The sequence below is a fragment of the Drosophila willistoni genome, chromosome 3R (assembly GCF_018902025.1).
Source record: "Drosophila willistoni isolate 14030-0811.24 chromosome 3R, UCI_dwil_1.1, whole genome shotgun sequence".
In the NCBI taxonomy this organism is placed as follows: Eukaryota; Metazoa; Arthropoda; class Insecta; order Diptera; family Drosophilidae; genus Drosophila; species Drosophila willistoni.
In genome coordinates this window covers 31,605,745-31,627,086 of record NC_061086.1, presented here as the reverse complement: position 1 = coordinate 31,627,086, position 21,342 = coordinate 31,605,745, and the positions used below count along the sequence as shown (strand labels likewise).

General features: G+C 35.6%; 3 protein-coding genes and 1 long non-coding RNA gene across 7 annotated transcripts; 2 read left to right on the top strand and 2 right to left on the bottom strand.

Annotated features, from left to right (window-relative positions):
* Nucleotides 1-1,056: 1,056 nt before the first annotated feature.
* Nucleotides 1,057-16,322, top strand: LOC6649430 (fatty-acid amide hydrolase 2). 3 transcript variants are annotated; one of them, XM_047009255.1, is made up of 5 exons: nucleotides 1,162-1,210; nucleotides 1,291-1,376; nucleotides 7,577-7,757; nucleotides 14,408-14,455; nucleotides 14,529-16,322. In XM_047009255.1, exons 2-5 carry the CDS (start codon nucleotides 1,312-1,314, stop codon nucleotides 15,915-15,917), a joined length of 1,683 nt encoding a protein of 560 aa, XP_046865211.1. In that variant the 5' UTR covers nucleotides 1,162-1,210; nucleotides 1,291-1,311; the 3' UTR covers nucleotides 15,918-16,322. The 3 variants fall into 3 exon arrangements, with proteins under 3 accessions (XP_046865210.1, XP_046865211.1, XP_023035372.1); XM_047009254.1 differs by lacking the exon at nucleotides 7,577-7,757 and having other exon boundaries at nucleotides 1,057-1,210; XM_023179604.2 differs by having other exon boundaries at nucleotides 1,189-1,376.
* On the bottom strand, nucleotides 1,177-3,264 carry LOC6649635 (succinate--hydroxymethylglutarate CoA-transferase). Its single transcript, XM_002072161.4, has 2 exons — nucleotides 1,686-3,264; nucleotides 1,177-1,620 (listed from the first exon to the last, which is right to left on the bottom strand). The coding sequence occupies exon 1, from the start codon at nucleotides 3,105-3,107 to the stop codon at nucleotides 1,806-1,808; it is 1,302 nt and encodes a 433-aa protein (XP_002072197.1). The 5' UTR covers nucleotides 3,108-3,264; the 3' UTR covers nucleotides 1,177-1,620; nucleotides 1,686-1,805.
* Nucleotides 16,323-17,849: 1,527 nt separating the features above from the next.
* LOC124459706 lies at nucleotides 17,850-19,797 on the top strand. Its single transcript, XR_006953744.1, has 2 exons — nucleotides 17,850-18,140; nucleotides 18,904-19,797. It is a non-coding gene; the product is annotated as an uncharacterized LOC124459706 (long non-coding RNA).
* A 101-nt stretch (nucleotides 19,798-19,898) lies between these two features.
* On the bottom strand, nucleotides 19,899-21,231 carry LOC6649428 (transcription factor A, mitochondrial). 2 transcript variants are annotated; one of them, XM_002072159.4, is made up of 3 exons: nucleotides 21,010-21,229; nucleotides 20,323-20,901; nucleotides 19,899-20,256 (listed from the first exon to the last, which is right to left on the bottom strand). In XM_002072159.4, the coding sequence occupies exons 1-3, from the start codon at nucleotides 21,072-21,074 to the stop codon at nucleotides 20,130-20,132; spliced, it is 771 nt and encodes a 256-aa protein (XP_002072195.1). In that variant the 5' UTR covers nucleotides 21,075-21,229; the 3' UTR covers nucleotides 19,899-20,129. The 2 variants fall into 2 exon arrangements, with proteins under 2 accessions (XP_002072195.1, XP_015032560.1); XM_015177074.3 differs by having other exon boundaries at nucleotides 20,323-21,231.
* Between the last annotated feature and the right edge of the window lie 111 nt (nucleotides 21,232-21,342).

Below are 21,342 nucleotides of genomic sequence, written 5' to 3'. Positions count from 1 at the left end.
ATACTTTGATGCATTGCACTCACCTTTTCACTGTTGATTTCACAAAATTTTGGTACTTTGAAAAAAATGGAAAAAAACTTTTTCGCACGATTTTCAAAACGATGTTTGGTACGCGTATATACAATACGATTATTAACGTTGGGGTCTGTCCAAAAACTGCAGAACGTCTAACAAACATGATTTACAGGGCTCAAACTGTCATTCAATACCGCATTTCAAAAATATTTGAGAATGTCACAACTGGGCCTGAGTCACAACTGGGCCCTCTCCCCTACATATGTGGTACATATATGTATGTACGTATGTATGTATGTATAAATAAACATACACACATAAATACACAAGCCACAAAATACTATTGAAGTTAACGCCTACGCCGGCAGTGTCATTGTGCACAGTGGTCCAGTTATCAAATCGAAACTGTTTATATTAATAATAGCAAATAAATACGACGAAATCTGACCGCCAAATCAGAGTTCTAGATCAAAGACTAAACATACGCAATATTTTCCAACTACAGTGAAAACTACATAAACAGACACCTTTAGTAAGCGGACATTTATTTATAATTATTCAGCGAAATTTGCTGATAAGGCTATATTTATACAAATTGATTTTTTTTGTCACTATAATATAAAGATTCCGTAAGTACTATATCGTCTGTAGACTAAAGAACTCTTTGAAATTATTACAACATATTTCAAAAAATCGCTATAACTTGTTTCGAAATCACAATATACCTTAACATATATTTGAAAACATAAGTATTGAGAATGGTTTAAGTTCTTATTTTAATGGCTTCTTAATAGGACAAAAGTTCACACCGAATAAACCAATATTAAATTTAAGACTTTCTTGACCTATTGCTACTGAGATTTAACTTGAACAGGGCAAACTTAATTAAATACCAAAGAGGACTCCAGACCTTAGTTGTGGTTTAAGGGAAAATTTAGCCACTGGAACTCAATAAAATCCATTTAATTTCTTGATATTTGCCCCATTTTCCTAAGTTGAAGGCTGTTCATAATACAAATGACTGATTTTATGCAAATTTTGTTCCACTGTACCGCCCGCCTGTTGATAGTTTTTTCGGTCGCCTTTTGCAGTAGCACAGAAACAAAAAAAATCAAACTACAGTTCAGTCTCAGGTTCTCGGCGAACAGAGACGGACGTGAATTGAAAGAAAAAGTCTCATTAGTATTCCGTCAAAGTGAGTTACAATAAAGCAATTTTCAATTAAGTTTAGAGCTCACATCACTTCAGTTTTCCTTATTTTTTTTGGTTTATTAGTTTTCCCTTTTTCGTTTGGAAATGATGGCTTTGGTAAAATCGATAATCGGCTTATTGTGGCTGCAATTGGACGTGCTCAGTTTCAGGTAAGGATTGCGGTCATCGAGGATTGATTGTGGGCATTGTTGAATTCGGCTCTTGCTTAGTGACCATCGTAAGGGCTTTGGGGGGGTCCTCTTTATGTGCTAAATACTTATGATTTTGCGTATAAACGCAAAAGAAGACAACGCCGGCGGTGATAGAGATGAGCAGGATGAAAGCGAATGCAAAGAACACCACAAGAATGGTCTGTTCCCGACGTGAGCGTTTATGCCATGGCACGGATGGCAGCTAATCGAGGGGGAGATCGATTCAGAAAATTGATTTAGATTTAGAATTTTAATTCCAAAACCTACCACCGGCATATCGTCTGCGATTAGAACTACTTGAGAAAGTTTCACATTTCCAGCACTGGAGATTTTCAAACGGGCTTATATATATTTCTAGATTATTTCTAATGATTTACAAGTCACAGATTACTGAATAATGCCCTGATCACGCAAATGTTGTATCTTTTGAGGATCATAGCCAAGTAATTGACTAAGCACCTTATCCGTATGCTCTCCCAAAGTTGGTGGGGCAGTTCTGGCATCATTTCTCGCCTCACTATAGACCACAGGTGGACCGACCACCTTGACTGCTCCGTCCTTATCATGTCGTAGGGTCTTGACCAGATTTATGGCCTGTATATGCTCATCTTCGAATACCTCTCGTATATTGTTAACAGGTCCCACTGGGAAGGAGGCTCCTTCGAATTGTTTCATCCAGTTCTTGGATGTATCCCCGCTTAGAATGTCCTCTAATAGCTTGACCAACTCCTTGCGATTCGTTACACGATCTCGATTTGTTTGAAATTTCGGATCTGATGACACTTGCTCAATGCCAAGACGACGACATAATTCCACAAATTGAGCATCGCTGCCAGCTCCGAGTGTAAGATAACCATCCCGGGTCTTGAAACTCTGATAGGGAACAATGCTGGAATGTTGTGTGCCCCAACGTTTTGCCTCGGTGCCGGCATTTAGATAGTTACTGCCCACATTGATGAGCAATGAACAACACGTGGAGAGTAGATCTACATCGATTTTCTGACCCCGCTGGGATCTCTCCCTCTGATAGAGGGCAGCCAATATGGCTCCATGGGCATACAGGCCTGTGGCTATGTCTGTAACAGCCACACCCACTTTGCTGGGCGGTCCATCTGGCTGGCCAGTAATATGCAATAGTCCACCCATTGAGGATGCTATCACATCATAGCCAGGACGTTTAGCATATGGCCCCGTTGAGCCGTAACCGCTAAGAGTGCAATACACAAGCTTGGGATTGATTTCCTTTAACTGGTCATAGCCCAAGCCATAACGGTCCAGAGTGCCAGGCACATAATTCTCCACGAAAACATCACTAATCCTGGCCAGATCGTGTAGCATATCCGTGCCGCGCTTCAAGTCAATGCAAACACTTTGTTTATTGCGATTCGAGGCCAAGTAGTATGTGGAATCCTTGCTCTGCTCCAGAAATGGTGGTCCCCATTTGCGTGACTCGTCCCCGAAATGAGGACGCTCCACCTTAATCACCTCCGCTCCCAGATCGGCCAAGACCATGGTACAAAAGGGTCCGGCTATAATACGCGTCAAGTCCAAAATTCGTATACCCTTGAGGGGATGACGTTCATCCACATCATTATCGTTTGCATTGTTCGCACTGGCTGCAAATTTTCTCAAGCTCTGCCAAACTCTGTAATTAGCCAGACCTCGACTATATAGTCGTTGCGTCAACATGGCCACCCGGGTGGTTAGTGGGGGGTACTAGTAAGTTAGTCGCTGTATTATTATCTAGTGTGCTATCTATTTTGCATTAAATATGGGTTATGGAAAGTTTTTTTGTTTTGTTTTCGTATCGTTTTTAGTCTTTTATGCAGAACAACTTTATCAACGGAGAGCTTTAACTGTACTGAATGGTGGGGGAGACCCTCAAGAGCTTCTTCTCCTCCTTACTTATAGTTAACAGATAATGTTATCTTGCCGACTGCTCTCTTAACTGCCTCTCACAGTCGTTTCCACCTTAAGAGAAATAGTCTCAGAGGTTAAGACCTAAACTGGATCACAGGCAACTCTTCTTCACCTTGAAGAATTACCCATAAAAACAATCCCTACAATTTCTGTGTTTTTCCCCACACAAAACAAAATAAACTGACCAAAAATTCTATGCCATTAAAAATATAATCTCTTATTGCCATCTTCATGCCATGTTCTGCTATATACTTATAACTTCCATGCATGGCCAACACATACATATACATACATTCATATATGTTTTTGTTTGCCATGATTATATCACTTAGCATCTGAGAACTCCAAATCCATCGCAATCTATCTAAGTGAGCAATTTAAAGTTCTCCATAGATTTGTCTAAATTAACGTAACTTCTCCTCCTCCTCCTCCCCGTTCTAGTGTCTGACATTTTTTGTTTTTATTGCGTAATTATTGCCTAATGAAGGGGGCAATTAAAAAACAATTTTATTGTCATAGATAAGTTACTTATGCCTGAATGCTTACCATAAATGTCCGACTGATTGAGCAGTTTAAGATCAAAAATATGAAAATTCTTAACTACAACTTTGTAACTGAATGGATATTTTCATTTATATGAATGATATAAGTAACTTTATAATTGTTATCAAGTGTTAATTATTAATAAATGTCAATTTCTTCATGCTTTCTTTCTATATTATAGAATAATAGATTTTGGCGGTTTATATAGTACAATAACTTGAATAATTTGAGCAGCTCTGATTAATCACAGATTAAAAATATAATTTAAAAAATATCCAAATAATTCGTAACTTTGCGAATCCACAACTTTGACAATTTTTGATTGATTTTCGAAATTCTTATCTTTATTTTCTCGTTTTTTTAATTCGCATTCAAAACTGGAAATCAAATTTTTTTTAAAAATCAAATAGATTTTTTATCAAAAATCGAGTTAAAAATTATTTTTTTACAGTTTTCTAGATTTAGATGGCATTAAAAAATATACAGAATTACGACAAAAAATATATACAACTTTAGAAATCGATTAGGAATTGACTTTCTTAAAGCCTGATAAAGATGATAATTTTAATAAAAGAATCTTTTTAGTGAAGAGAATCGAAATCAACTGCTAAACAAAAGACCAAGTATTTGAGTTTCAATAGGGATTAAGAATACAAACAAATAAAAACTGTATTTAAATATTGTACTCCAAGTGCAAAAGCTTTTGTTTTTGAAGCCTCGTTCCACACTTATTCATTGCACAAATATCGATTCTCAATTTCTTTGGCGTTGTGTTTGCATTCTTCATGAAAAATTTCACCCGAAAGTTAAATATTTGCATATACACAGCACTAGTACACATACATATTTAAGTATTTCCGAATGCATTTGCTTTTGCTTTTAGTATTGAATAATAATCAGCAAATGGTGCGAGTCGGGAGGTTATAAGGCTCCTTTCAGCAACATTAAAAAGCAAGTCATTGTGGTCAATATTTAGTTTAAATAAAATTCTGACGTGTCTACAGATCGACGTCATTGCACTTTGTAATGGTGTTGGGTCAGCAATGATATATTTTTATCTCTAATTGCAAGTGTTGCTTAATAACAATGCCAAAATCATGGTTTATGTCATGGTTAAGTGTTATTCGTGTAATTACCTATGAAGTGAATCCTCCTCTTATGATACCCTGACAAAAAGGGGTCCCTATGTTCTCACATAGAACTTTTTAAGAAAGTAGGCATCTATACCCATACACATATTCCGATCATAAAGATCGAAATTAGAAGGAACAACTGTCTTTTTTATCATCCATTAAAGATTTGAATTTGTTAGAGTTCTTAGTTAATTTTTGGTCTATTTTTTATTTAAATAGCTTTAGATACAAAACTATCTCCTATAAATATAGTTTGAAAACTTTGATATTGACCCTTTTATCCTGCAAAAGGCCTGTTTCTCTTAAAGCAGTTAAAACAAGTGTATGTAAGAATCGGCATGACCCAAATTGAACCGGATCTGTAATTTTACGACTGAGATTGTAATAAGATTATAAAAACAATGCAATTGAAGGGAGTTCCTGGTATTATGATCCAACAGAACGCTTACAAATATAAGACGCCGTTGTTAAAATACTCTATACAAGAATTATACCTCAAAAACTATCAAATTTGCTATCATATCTTTAATGGAACTCGATTTTTCTTAGTTTTCGCATCATGAGTATCATTTGAATACATTTTTTTTGCTGTCAGAAGAAGGTTCCTAAAAAATCAAAGTAAAATATAAATTTTATAAATTTATAAACTCATTATTCACTTAAATGCTAAATTAATATTGTCCCTTTCATATCAATTTATTCCAAATTGATATCTGCTTGCCTGTCAAAACTTTTATACACACGATTCGAATTTAAATCTTAAAAACTTTCTTTTTCTCAATCTCTCAACTATTTTCAATCTCTAATCCAATAAGGATTCGATATTTGAACCTATTTGACTGTGAGAACGTTTTATAAATGATAACAGACTTTAAAGATCAATAATATGACCATTTGTGACTTAACTACAGTTCAGATTGAACAAGGTCTCTGAGGTTACCTGGATTATACATCTAGAAAAGTTTAAAAGATTAAAGAAAATAAATTCTAAAAACGTGTCCCTTTATAAACATATTAACTTGGCTTATTAAGAATACATTTTTAAGGATCATAAATACTCCTTTGTTACATCAATTGGTACATCAATTGATATACCCTGATTTATTTTAAGGCTATAAGAGAGAGTAGAGTTGTTTAAAAACAAAACAAAGGTTCAAAAGTTCATTGTTGTAATTGGCTTTTGAGCAGGAAAGGAAATATACGTAAGTTAATAAACAAAAACATGCCATTAGGGAATGTCGGTCGAAAAAGTTAATCCAAGTGTTATAATTAGTAAGAATATGGTCCATTTCCTTGTAAATGGGAATTACAAACGAACTTTGTCTCAGCTAAGCGTAGCTTATAAGAGAGTAAAAGCTTAACTAAAAAGAGTGTCGCTCTCACACTCCCGCTCTCATTGTGGCCAGAGAGTAAGCTTGCCAGTTGAGTGCGTAAGCCAGGCACAAAGAGAACCAACGCAAACTCTCAATGTATGTGTGTGTGCTTCACACTTGGAAAAATGAAAATAGAAAAAAATGTGGCTCAATTGCTTCAAAGCCCTGCTTTAAATCAGGGCATGGCACTCATATCCCCCGAAGGACAAACACGTTCGGCACGTAAGCCGACGGGCTGCCGAAGTCCTTACACAAAACCAACAAGAGCTTAAGTTTAGATTTGGTTTTCTACCAACTTGATCGCTGCTTTGTTTTCTCTAACTTTCTCTTGCATCAGTTATGGGCTGCCCTTGTTTTCTTTCCTTTGATCTCTTTTCATTTTGCGCAGTGTAAAGCAACATATGCACACAAGCAAGTGCACACATACAACTACATTTGTTTAGTGCTCTCTTTGGGCCGGGCCCAGCTTTAAATGACGACTTGCTGCAGAAACGTGTTTGTGTTTATTTGCTTACCTCGCTTCGTCAAGTTCGGTTCGCATCGCATCGCATCGGAGATCTCATAGTTCCCGCCGGTGGTGGGTCATTGTGTCGTTTGTCTATCAGAAGCATAAAATGCTGGAACTACATATATAATTAGTCAGACTGGAAATAGTGAACATACAAAAAAAAAACAAAAAAAAAAAAAATGAAAGCCAGGGAAATGTTTTATCAGCGTTGTGGTATTAAACGCCAAAATCAAAGCCCTCCTCGACTAGTGCAACAAAATATAACCAAAGATACAATGGAAAACTAGTTTTATTTTTCGCGATGCAAGAAAGTAACGCAACTATTAGCCAACTGACCAATACCCACTGAAAGATCCCCCCTCCAGACCAAAGTGAATTGTGCAAGAAACAACAACATCATTGGAGCTTGGCAATTGCAGTCAGCTGCAGCAAAAGAGAGAGAAAAAAAAAATATTGCACAATCCTGCCAACTTGTTCGCGCTGCATTTTGCGTTCGCTTTTTTCGTGTGTGTGTGTGTGTGTATATCTACGCGATCCTCGGCCCCCCCTCCGTCACCCCCTGGGATCCAACGCAGTCGCATCCAACCGCTCCAGTTTTTCATTTCTTTTGATTTCGATTTTTTGTTTTTCTCAACGTGTTAAAGTCAAAGCCGTCAAAATTGCTGTACTACTTTGTTCCAGGATCCTGGGATATATCATGCGGCGCTTTTTGCGTTCGGCCATGATTGTCTTCAGTTGGTTCGTGGTCCCATTTAGCCGTTACAACAACATCAAGGTGATTCGCCGTAAATTGCCGCCCATACGCAGCCATCTGTTGGAGATACCAGCCGTCGATTTGGCCAAACTGATTCGCAACCGTAAGGTGAGTTGACTCTTACTTCTATCCTCCCCCCACTCTGCACTATCCCCCCGCCTATCCCGTCTGCAATTGAGCCAGAAAATCCGAAAAAGCAATTTAGGCCAATTTGCGCAAAAAAGAAAAAAAATGGGCAAAGTGTAATCTTGCAAAATCAATTGCTAGGCAGGCAATAGACAAACCACCACCAGAAGCAGCAAATTTTAGTTGCCACATTCCATTAGATACTTTGTGGCAAAGTTTAGGCAATAAACTGTCAGTTTGGACCATGCCCGTCTGCTGATACAGGTCACAAGTCTTGATGCCAAAAAAGTGTGAAACCTTTGGCCACACACACTCACTCACACACACACACACACACACGCTGAAGGCAACAAGCCAAAAAACAATGTTATAAAACAAAGAAATTGTTGTTTTTTTTTCTCAACTTTTTAATTTTAATTTTTTATTGAGCAGTTAAACAGTTTCATCCGAGTCAAGCCACTCGCCCCTAACATTTCAATTAGACATTAGGCAAGTGTGCGTAATAACAAAGGAGATATATATATATGTATGTATGTGTATATAAATTTGCAATAGGATTTTACGACTCTTAAATACCCTACACATTGCCACATTAGATTGGCTAAAATTAAAAATAATTTCAAACTATGTAATAAACAGATTTCAAATTTATGGACCAAGCTAAAATTACTCAACTTTTTAAGTTGAAAAATCTTGAGTTTTTGAATGGACTACATCAAAAAGTATTATCTAGTTCCTTCCATGTTTAAACTATGTAAAAGTCAAATTCCTTTTTTTAACTTTCTTCAATAAAACGTTAGTTTTTGTTACTAGTTGATATTTCGTAGTTAGCTATTTATATACAATAGGTTTAAATTTGGGTTTTAAGACAAAAAATCCTGCTTACTTAGTTAACTTAACAATTTCTAGGAATTTTTTTTATAAAATAAAGTCATAAGCAAAGTGACAAAATAGAATAAACCAAGTTTATGACGCGGTCTTTTGTTTTGTCCTATTTGACTTGAAAACAAATAGAGCAAAATGAACAAATAAATGGAACAAAATCAGCAATAAAAGTGAATCAAACAAAAAGTCTAAGATTTGTGATTAAAGTCTAAACTTGCCCTTCCTTCCTTTATTTGTCCTCACTGCATACAGAATATCAAAATTACACCTGGTCCTTGACAATACGGGACACATACATTCTAGGAACTACCACCCACGTCAAACTAGACATAGGCTTAATGCAAATTAAGAGATTGGGCTCCAACACAAAGGCTTCAGTTCAGTTCAATTCTATAAGCTTTATCTGACTATTGTTGGTTTAATTGTGAGCCAATTCTTGTGATATGTCGTCGTCAAGTTTTTCTAAAGATTTGTTATTTGATCTTGGAATCATTTGCCATTAAGTATATGAACAGAAGTTAGTGTCATGGAGTTTACATTGTTTCGATTGCCTTTTAAGAAGCAAAATGGAAGCAATTCCTCGAAAGCGAAAACCACTGGAAAGTTTATCTAAACATAAAGCAATATTTTCAATCATATAAGATTAATTGTGAGATTTGGCGATGAATAACATGATAAATAATAATAATACAATCGTGTAAGATTGAGTTCGTTTTAAAAGAGATTAACCAAGATCTATGAACACAAAAATTTAAAATTGATTCCTTTTTTCCTATTTTATGCCCATTCTATGCCATTTTATGGCCATTTTATGCCATTTTATGCCATTTTATGCCAATTTCCCATTTAATGCCAAATCAATACCTTAATAGTATAGGAGCAGTTAATACTTAATTACTTTCGTTAACTTGTAACTTTCTAGAGCTCTAATTAAAAAATATTTGTTGAATAATCGTAAATTATAGCTTATATTCGAGCCAATGGCCCTGGCAGCTGAGCTTTATTGTATAATAGTTTTAATTTGTTCTTTATAATAACAATAGTTTCTTTAATTTACTAACTTAGATATAGACAAAAGAACTAGTTTACTTTCTCATAGAAGTCTATCCAATTGAATGCTAAAGTATCTAAACTTAAAACAAAAAACGCTTAGTTTAATGAAAGCGAAATCAATTTGGGTTTTTTTCCTTTATTTTTTTTCATTTTGGTTTTGTTTACGTCTGCAGCTCAGACAGTTGTTAGAGAGACGTTTGGACCGATGCTTAAGATATAGAAACCAGAAAATCATGAATTATGCCTGTTTGTACATACATATATTTGTTTAGTAGCCATAGCATCATTTAGGAGGTATTAACAAACGCTTTTTGTTAAGAGAGAGAAGGCAAATAATATTTTGCACAAGCTGCGGCCTAGAGACCTGACCGCCTGGCTGAGTTTCATAGAGCCATATCAATAACATCTGATCTGATGTGGTCTGGTTTGGGTTTGGGTTTAGGTTTTTGGTCTTCGGCTTGTGCCTTCAATTGCATGACGCATGTTAAATGTATCCATCAGATACATATATAGCTCAATTGTTAGTTGGTTTTATGTTTCTTTTACACTAAAGTTTTGGGTCTCATTTGGCAAGATTTGTGCCGTTCATTGGTCCACATCGTGTGAGGTCATTACTTGACAGACCTTATCGCGTATATGTATCTGTATTTTATCATTATATGTACATAATGCACATGTATTGTTTATATTTTTAATGCACGTTTATTGTTAAATGCCATCGCTGGCAAGTACTTCGTATTTCGTATGTGCGTTAAATTATTATTATTATAATTTGAATTTTTGCTGAGTTTTTACTTTTTTCATTTGCTTTTTTAATTGCTGGCCAGTAATTTTCATTGTCATAGGTTAAGAGAGCATTACCTCACTTGGTTGAGAGAGGAAAACAAAATAAACAACAATATTATTTTGTAATTCAAAATATCGTATACTCGAGATTGATTAGGTTTTAATTGGTCAATGGGCTGGCAAAAATGTTAACGACCATTCAGAATCATATATGTATATGTATTTATCGTGTTCTGTACGAAAGCTTAATTTTGCATCTGAACAATTTTGCTTAATTCTCTTTTAAAATTAAGATTTATTTTTAAGTAAGGCAATAAAATGGATATGCATGTATGCTTTTATGCATTTATCAAAATGCAGGGACAGAACAGGATCACACCCCCAAGTGGGCGCTCCATAGAAAATTCATTGGAAGTGGAATACAGTTTTGATTGGCTAAAACTTATTTTTGATGTTTAATTACCAAGTGAATGATAAACGCTTTAAATAATGTGTTTATCTAAATTAATGTTAAACATTTTTGAAATGTTTCTTTAAACTGAAATCATGTTTTTTCAAAATTTGTTTACTGAATCAGTAATATTTTTCAAATATTATATAAAAAGTTTAAGCAAATCAAAGCAAAACTAGTCAAGATATGGTAGATATGGTTCAAGCGACTGATTCTTCGGCCTGTTTTAAAAGTAATTGCTTTGATAATTTGCATACCGATTCTACTGATAAATTCAGGGATATCTTTTAAAAAGCTCAGCTCTACTCTCAGCCCTATCACGAATTAAAATTGATCGAACCAAGTTTCAGATCTATAACTTTCAAAAGAATTGTCACCACGTTCATAAATATAAAAGAAAATATCACCAAAGGTATTCTAAATGATAAATTATAACGTGTATATAACATAAATGGATCCAAATCATTTATATCTCAAGAAAAAAAACGATTTAAACTTCAAATTTTGATAATATAAAAGTTTTTTAAAACTTGACAAAACTTTTCTATAGAAGAAGCTTGTTAGATATTTATAATAAGAATCGTATATTCTAAAAATCTGTTTAGAAAAATAAAAGTTAAGTTGTGCCCTGATATGATATTCATCCCATTAAAGTTGAAGGAGTTGCCTAGTCTAGTCTCACTTTATACATACCCTCACAAGTGTCAAGTGCGGCCCTGTGTGTAGAGAAGCCCCTTATAAGCCGGCTCTGGGGGGGTAATATGAACAAGTACAAGATACGAGTATGTATCTACTCATATGGACACACATATGAATATATGTAGATACATGTGCATGTACATGAAATTGTATTCGTACTTGAATCGCAAAAGTTTTAGTCTTTGCGTTGTATTTAATGTTTTATATCACGTTCGTCATGCACTAAGTACTTAGCATAAGACCCTCCCCGTCCGCCCCTGCACTTCTCCATCAACTTTAACCCTCCCCCCGCCCCGAAAATATATGATGAAGAAAACAACTTGAAAAAAAACTGTGTCTGTGTGTCGCGCGGCTTCTTTATTTTGCTTTTGCCCCCAACATCTTTTCCATCTTTTCTTTCGGTGAATAATGTTTTCGAGTCTGTTGCATGCCAAAAGACTTACCTGTTGTACCTATTCGTTTCGGTTTTGTTTTTCGCTGTTGCTTTATCAGTCTTTACTTATGTGTTAACCATCGCATCACACTTTTTTGCGTGTGTGCCTCTGATTTATTATTACACTGGAAGTCATTGAAATGTTCAGGTAGCCTTAATTTTAATGATATATGTACTATGTATGTATGTATATAGTTTTACCATGCAGCAGTTTTAGGTGCCAGGGGATTTTCAAGTGCCTTAATTTAACAGAAAATTGCAAATAACTTGAATATATTAAAGAGACTTGGAGAATTGGGTCATTTCTAATGCTTCATTTCGTTGTCCATTTGACTACAAATGACCTTTATTTCATGAATGGGCTTAAGTTTGGCTAATAAATCGATCCTCTTGCCTAGTATTTTAAAATGAACTTTATCGTTAGTTAGTATTTAATAATCCATAGATATTTACAGGACCTAGTTATAAAGTGAGTGGGCTGAGACGAGATAGAGATACTTTTAGTTTTGACAAGTTTTTGATCATGAGATTCCCTTTTTGTCTTTTGATTTTCTCTCTGTATTTGTCTTTTACAATTGTGGGTCTTTTTTTGTGGAGATCCCGAAACCCTCTGCCCTTTATTCAGCTCTAAATACACTTATATCAAGGACCCAATCCTCTTCTTATATTACTTTGTAATTATATTTTATATTAACAATAAGTTATAAGTACGTTCAGTGTCAACTACGTTAAATAGTTTCTTAATTCGCAGTACTCGGTAGAAGAGTTTTCTAAGTGGCCCAGTCATTTAGTCAACTGAACAACGAGGATCCGGGTTCGATTCCCAGACTAGTGTTTGGCTAATGTAGATGTAGTTTTCGTCTAAGCCGAAGGCCTTAGTTGCCAGTGCTTGTAAAATATAGTTAGGTTGACTAAAAATATAGTTAGGTTGACTAAAAATATAGTTAGGTTGAATAAGTATATCCTATACTTTAATAATAATAATAAAAAGTTTCTTAATTTAAAAATTTCCTATTTATTTAATACTAGACCTAAACAAAAAAGTGCAAGGCCTTGGATTCAATTTCTAAATTAAATACTTCTTTACTAAACTAATATGTCTAGCCAAGTATTGATCGTGTTGATTTTGGCCAGTTCCAGACAGTAACTTTAATATATACAATTACGATTTATATCAACAAAATAAAAATGATGAAAATAATTAACTTTAACTAGCTTTTGTACTTGGAAAGAGTCTTCTTTATAGACCTCAAAATGTGCAATCGTTTTCAAATTCTTTTATTGAGTCAGATCAAGTTCATTGTAAATATTGTATAAAATCCTTGACTCTAATTGCAATTTATGGACTAAAAATTTTTAACCACATAAACTGGATCAATTTCATGTGTCATTGTCAATAATACATATTTATTTCAATAACTTAAAACCTTTAAGCAAATTTAATTTGCACAGTTTCTAAATCGACTATTCAATTTTAACTATTAACTATTAAATACTTCATTAAATACGATTAAATTTTAGAAATTTAAATCTATTGCAAGACCAATTATAAAAGTCAAAGTTACATAAATATGGACAATATATGTTATTGAATAAAGATATATAGAAAGATTTATAATTTTATAAAAGAATTTAGTCCAAAAAACAAATATTTAATGAAGGTAAAAAGCGAAGATAAGTTTGATTTCAAATGATTGATTGGTAAAGTTAAATGTAAATCCTTAAAGGCTTAAGATTTGAATTAAGTGGAAAAGTATTGATATTAATTGATTGACAATGAATTATATATTAATCCCCCCGAACCAGCTGTCTTTTATAAATAGGCCAATTTTATCTTAAAAATTCATTTTTTCCCTCGATTATCAATTATTTAAAACACATTTTTGAACCTTTTAAAACGACATACACAAGTCTGAACTCTCTTTTTTCGCCCCCCAATCAATATCAATAAAGTTGTCCCAATTTGTGGGGTGGTCAAACTTTGAACTTAGGGCGATATGCATATGCCATGCTTTCTTTTACAGACTACGATAGATTACTCATGAATATATATATAAATATATACTTACATACTTTTGTTGTCTTGGCTTGGCCTCCACTCGTGATCGCTCACTTAATGTGAAATGTGAACGTCATGAAATGCAATGCGAGTTTAGGTTTATTTATTGATTTCAATTTATACATAAATTTCTTTTGTCTGTCGGGTTGGGATTCTAATTGTCAGCAAACAATTGATTTAGGAATGTTGTGGGAATATTTACAAAGATGCGGAAATATATATATTTGTTTAATAAATTTTTTGCGTATTTCTCTTTGTCATTGCAGATTAAAAGCGAAGAAGTGGTTGAGGCCTATATAGAACGATGTCGACAGGTAAGAATAGATCAGATTATTCAGTTTAACATGCCCAAGGTTTGCTTATGAATCCTCATTCATCCAATGACAGGTAAATCCGCTGATCAATGCCATTGTACAGGATCGCTTCGAGGAGGCCCTGGAGGAGGCACGCGAAATAGACAATGTCATTGCCATGGGCATCAATAGCGTGGAATCGATGGAAGAACACACTCCACTTCTGGGCATCCCAGTGACGGTGAAGGAGAGCATTGCCGTCAAGGGTCTGACCAATCAGGCGGGTCGTGTCTTCAAGACGCCTCAGATAGCCAAGTCGGATGCTCCGGTGGTGGAGCAGATCAAGCGCTGTGGCGGCATCATCTTGTTGGTTTCCAACACACCAGAGCTGTGCTTGCTCTGGGAGACATACAACAATGTGACTGGTCAGACAAAGAATCCCTACGATCTGAAGCGCACGCCGGGAGGCTCTTCGGGTGGAGAAGCAGCACTGCTGGCCAGTGGAGCTTCCCTGCTGGGCCTGACCTCGGATATAGGCGGATCATCGCGTTTGCCCGCCATGTTCAGTGGCATTTGGGGTCACAAGCCCACACCGTATGCCGTCTCGTTTCGTGGCCATCATCCCACTTCGGATCAGCCGACATGGGGTGACTTCTTCACCATTGCCCCCATGACACGCTATGCCAAGGACTTGCCGCTGCTGCTGAAGTGCATGAGTGATCCGACTGGACCGAAATTGACATTGGATAAGGAGATCAGTGCCCATGGCATACGTTTCTTTTTCATGGACAACGATGGACCCTCGGGTATGATGCGTCCTCTGAGCCGTGACCTTCATACGGCAATCAATCGAGTGGCCAGTGATTTCAATGCCAAACGTGTGAATATACGCAAAATGAAATGGTCACTGGACATCTCGCTGTCGGCCATGCTGACCATGAAGAATATCGAGACCATTTACCACAAGACCGAGGAGGGCGAGGAGCCCAAAACGGTGTGCAAGGAGACAGTCAAATATTTCTTTGGCTGCTCTGACAGTATTCTACCCTCGGTGATCTTTGGCCATTTGCAGAATTTCATGAAAATAATACCCAATTCGCGGCACAAGCATTTGGCCAGCATCATTGAGGCGCTCAAGACTGAATTCAAGGAGCTGCTGGGCAACGATGGTGTCTTCCTCTATCCCACATTTCCCAATACAGCGCATCAGCATTATCAGATCTATCACAAGCTGCTGGAGCCGATGTATATGGCCATATTCAATACACTTGGCCTGCCTGTTACCAATTGCATGATTGGCCTGGATCGTCGCAATTTACCCATGGGCATTCAGGTGGTGGCCAATCCCGGTCAGGATCATCTATGTCTGGCGGTGGCACGTGAAATGGAGCGACGCTATGGCGGCTGGGTGCGTCCCCCCTCAGAGGATAGTCATAGTAGCAATAGCAGCAGCAGCAGCAGCAGTGGAAAACAACGTGGTTAGTCCTTTAGATACCCAACACACACACGGCTTTAATCCTTTCGAACGTGATCCTTTCTGTACTTTCATTTTGAATATAGCAAATAAATTTATGTATCTCTACTAAATCTTCATCAAATTGTCAGCGATAAAAAAAAAAAATTGGTTTCATCCTAATTCATTGCATTAAATTATTCAAACGCCTTGTCAACAAAATTATTCACCCTTATCTTATCGTATATATATATATATATACCTAAATATATGTATTGTTTTGTGTAAATATTCGTTTAGCTTCTAAGTGTTAGATTGCTACAAATATTATAAATATTTTATATATATATATATAGTAATATTTCCTTTAGTAACTATTTTTGAAAACATAAACACAGAGACAAATTGTTGAATAAATTTTTACTAAAAATCAAAGAACAAACTCAAAAATGCTTTCAAATGGTAATACTATAATTTAAATGATTTATAGATCTTTTTTGGTGGCCCAAACCAATGAAAAGCTGTTGGCCTCCATTAACTTGGCTGTGTGTGTGTGTGAGTGTGTGTGTGTGTAGAGAGGAAGCTTGAAATGCAAAGAAAACACAATATAACTATGTAAGCTGTTCAAATGGTTACACTCGGGGGGCTTGGTTAGGCACCAAAACGAATAAATGTCTAAAAGAAAAATCTTCTAAAAAGGTTCGACTTTGGTATATCCTTTAACCAGCTGTGATATCTTGTTATAGGGTTCAAACTCTGTCTCTATAGGTAAGTATATAACACTTATTAAGGATTATTCAGAAGATTTGAATTCATTTGCCTGTTTTGTATATAAGACTTACTAATGATCACTCAAAATACCAAATAGCAATCTAAATTGGTGGCCATCTCTCTCTAACTTATAGGTCTATGGACATAGATCATTTTTATCTCTTTTACAAGCCAGCTGAATATCGCAAGCTGTTCTCTGCCGATTTCTATATATTATAGTCAGCTGTATCGATATATTTTCAACAAAAGTGCTGCTTACATCAGAAAGATTCTTAAATAAATAGAAAATCATTTTTTAAGGTGTTAAAAAATTGGCATAAAATAACAATGGATTTTAAAAAAATCATAATTCAGCTTATAAATATTCAAATAACCAAGGGAAAACTTTTCTGAAATACGTTTTTAAGCAGTCTCTTGGTATCGGTTGAATTCAAAATGAGACACATATAATAATCTAGAAAAGTAAACCGTTAATTACTACTGAAGGCTTTTAAAATAGTTTAAATAAAAGGTGCCACAGTGCCCGCCAACATTTCGAAATGAAGACCCTAATCTCAAACTTAATGAACCATTTTTATATATTTTTACTTTAGAGTTACATAGCTCGAAGGTTATATGTAAGACTAGACTAACTAACACAGATTTGCCTATTCATTTCCCTTTCTGTTATTTCGTTCTAATATACCCACAATTAAATTGCATCAAATGGTATTACAAGAATGTTTATCTACGAGTCTTGATCGAGCCGTTAGCCTTCTCTAAATGCATTTTCCAAGTTGAATTTGTCATTTGTGTGTTGCCGAATTTTGTTTTGTTTTTTGTTATTGGCCAAGTGGTTTTTGCTGTTGTTTTACGTCTATTGCGAAAAGTTTCTTCTCGCTTGTGGCATGTTTGGGAGGTGTAAGGCGGGGGGTACTTGTTTTTTAATTCTTTATATTTTTTTTATTTTGGAGTAGCTCAAGGTTTTGCCAATATGGCTTGCGCAATTCCGCGCTGTACGATTAACTAGCATAGAGACTCCATACGTGTTATTTGGTCAAAAACGGTCGAAACGAAACACACACTAACATTCGGAGGTAACTTAAAATTCTTGCTTAAGAATGTGACGGTCATGCGAGTTTTTTTTTCTTCTTTTTTTTTTGTTGTATTTCTCAGAGTTTCCTCTGTTGGCCATGCAAATAACTTCAATTCGTCTCCCAGAAGAATTGAAGTTATTTGTCACCTCGGTGTTAGTTTGAAAACATTTTCTTTTTGTTTGTTTTTGAGTTTTCCAAAATGGATTTCAGATTTCTGCCTTCTTTTTGACTACCTGTTGCAAGCACAAGAAGAGAGAGGCAGACTCTCTCTCTCTCCTCTCTCTTTGGAATCGGACTGGAACCAAAATGAACACCTGCTCTTGGTCGTTAAAGGCAAAGAAGAAACTGTTTCTAAAAACTCATATTCAGCAGAGAGACTAAAAGTATAATTTGGCATTGTCAACAGGTGAGGATTCGGTCAATTCTCGGTTAGTGTTAAGGCGAGGTCTTTTAATTTATAAATCAAAATTAGTTTTCGACATATAATTTAGCATATTTTAGAATGTTTATCTTTAAGACTTTCGAAATTTAATGAAAATTTTATAGAAAACGTAAATTTAGTTTAAAAGCGATTGTATCATTATATCTTTCTATTTAAATTCAAAGAATTTTACACTGTCGTACACTTATTCCTCTGAATTTACACTTTCTCAACCTTTATAAATGTAATTTTTGGTTCTCTTTTCAAAATTTTTTATAGATTTAAAGCAAATAATTTTTGTATAGTCAGTCCTAATACATACAAAAATACAAAAAAATTCGAAGTTTTTGCATCTGTAATTCTATCAAATTTTAACGGATTTTGAAGTCATATTTTATTTTTCTAGTCTAGTTTGAGAATTGCAAAAACAACTCAGTTTTTATTACGTTATTTTTGATATATTTTTAATTAACTTTTACTTTAAAAGAGAATTCAAAGTTTTAAAATGTAGTTTTTTGTGATATTCATATATGTACATATATCAAAATCGTTTTAATAACATTTTAAAATAGTAAGATATATGTTCTTATATTTCAATAGAAGGTAAAAAGCATTTAAAAGACCTTAGTTAGAAAACATTTACTACAAACTGTAGAGACAGGAAATCCCCTAGTTGGGCATATTCCGCTCCTTGATTAGAAACTCATAAATGAAACAGTTATCAATTGTCTTCAATACCATTTTATAGGTTTTCGAGCAGCGGACAAGAGAAACGCCGGAGAGACAGATAGAGAGCGAGAGAGCGGGCGAGCGATCAAGAGACGCCTCACACGCTGACCAGTGTGGAACGGAAATTCCAGTACAGCCATCGTCAGCATTCCAGCCGTCTCCACCACAATTCTCAGCCAAGCCAGCCTAACCGTAGACGGCGAATTGCTGCGTTCATTTGGAACTTGATTCGAGCAGCGTGCGGTTGTGTCTTTGGTCTCAGCTCTTAGGGCTAATCTATACATAACCATACAATATAATCTAAGTAATTTATTTTACTGTACAAAATTGAAAGTACCTTTTATTCTGTGCATTTGAGGTGGCAAATTAATTGAATATTTGTTTACCGTGATCTACACAGATAGATTAAATTGGATCGATTTCCGTGTTAAATCAACTGAAAGTGTGATGTTAACCCCGTAAGATTCATACAAAAAAGCCACGTGTTGGCCAAAGATTAGAAAAATAAGTATTTTACATTTAAATTGGCTGAGATTGAGACACAAAAACGACAGCAATAGCTCAATAAATCAAGAAAATATTCATAGAAAATATTAAAAACAAAAAAAAATATTTTATCTAGACTAAAACTTATAGAAAAATTCATTCCCTTATGACGTCATTCTTTTAGCTAGAATTATGCTGCAGTTTATCTTAAGTCTATTGTAAAAGAGAAAAAAAACAGAGTCGGTTTAAATTACATAATATGCCAAGATTTTCTACATTTTGAATTCACTTAAGATAATAAGTGGATTTATACCTTGGCAGTTTTTGATTTTCTGTATTTACATATAAGTATGCTCTCAATTGGTTTGGATAGCCAAAGAGATGTCTTTCATTTCAAATTTTCATTAAAATCGACATTAAAATCTAATTACTAAATCAATTTAGACCCATACATATACATCTATACGGTTGGATTTAAAATCAATTAAGGTGAAAGCAAGAAAAAAAACTATTGTTTTTTTAATATTGTTTCAGTTCAGTTTGCATTTAATACATAATGCTGGGCCATTTTAACATTGTCCAGAAAAGATGACTAAATTTATTTGGTAGTAGAATTAAGTGAGGAACAAACCTAGTGTATACGTCATTTGGAGACTTTAATGCTTAACATTAACAATTCCCAAAAGAATCCAAATCGAAGAAAACAAAATGAAAATAATGAAATTGTGATGGATGATGGCGAGAGAGGAGAATTCAAGATTACTTCTCTTTGCCAACATTAGATTTGCGTGGCTTAGGCTCTGGCGGTTCAATTAGATTGCCATGACGCACCACATCAATGTGGCCGAGGCGTATCATTTTCTCCTCCCAAATGGAAATGGCTTTTCTGTAGGAAAACAAGAACAAATCAATCAGTCTACATATAAATCATACGAATGTCTCTTTAACCCACTTGTACTGATCGAGCTCCTTGCGTGACTCCTGCAGGTAGACTGCCTTCTCTGCATCCGAGAGACGTGTCCATTTTGCTGTTGCCTTTTGATGCCAATCCCGATATGTTTGCTGTCCAGTCTGTGGCGTATTGATACGCTCGCTGGCCACAAAACGTAGAAAGGCAGAGGCGGGCTTTTTGGGACGACCGAGTTCTTTGACACGTTTGCGCAGCTGACGCCGCTCTTTGGCATCCACAAGATCTTGCTTTATTTGCCTGATCTCGGCGCGCTGTTCGTCGGTGACTGTGGCATCGTATTTGGCACGTTGTGCAATATAAGTTTCCTTGTCCTTTCTGTACTCGTCCTGCAGTCGATCCTTTAGTTTGGCATCAACAACCACCCATGATTTGGATAATTGACGTACGGCCTCTACTGTTGAAATATTTGGATTAGCTGCTATCAGTTTGGGGCGCATTTCTCGCATATAGCGGAAATATGGTGTCAATGGCTTCTTGGGCCGCGGCGGCAGTCCAACTTGTTCCTCCACGGTCTTGGACTGCTGAACGGGACTGTTGCTGATACTGGCAGCGGCTAGGGGTCTGTTGGTGGCGCAGTTTGTAGTAGGTGTGAGATTTAAGTTGTTGATTTGATTGGACAGTGCCGGGGGGGCACTGCTAGTAATTTCGTTTTTTTTGCCTACAACTTGCCTGACTTTGTTGATTAGCGAGCCGATCAGCGATCCTCGGGACAGCAACGTGGTTGTATAAATCATTTTTGAGCTGATACAACTAATCTTATACGAGGTTTGATATTTACAAAATTCAAACTTTAAAAGTTAACTTGTTGAACTTAGGCAATAGAAATGTTTTACGTAAAAAATGCGGCATTCCTTGTTTTTGGTTGCCACCCTGTTGAAATATACTTCAAAAGATCTGGTAATCTGGTGGTAACGAGTGTTATCGAAGCAAATTACGGTTTGTTATCGACCATCGGAACAAAACTTGTTATCGATTAGTTATCGGGGCAACAATTCGATAAAT

Excerpts from the sequence above, each read along its gene's own strand:
- LOC6649430 (XM_047009255.1), top strand. The coding sequence starts at position 1,312 with ATGATGGCTTTGGTAAAATCGATAATCGGCTTATTGTGGCTGCAATTG. Across the intron at positions 7,758-14,407 it reads AACTGATTCGCAACCGTAAG|ATTAAAAGCGAAGAAGTGGT; the intron begins GTGAGTTGACTC and ends TTGTCATTGCAG. Across the intron at positions 14,456-14,528 it reads ATATAGAACGATGTCGACAG|GTAAATCCGCTGATCAATGC; the intron begins GTAAGAATAGAT and ends ATCCAATGACAG.
- LOC6649635 (XM_002072161.4), bottom strand. The coding sequence starts at position 3,107 with ATGTTGACGCAACGACTATATAGTCGAGGTCTGGCTAATTACAGAGTT.
- LOC6649428 (XM_015177074.3), bottom strand. The coding sequence starts at position 21,074 with ATGATTTATACAACCACGTTGCTGTCCCGAGGATCGCTGATCGGCTCG. Across the intron at positions 20,257-20,322 it reads AAGGAGCTCGATCAGTACAA|AAAAGCCATTTCCATTTGGG; the intron begins GTGGGTTAAAGA and ends GTTTTCCTACAG.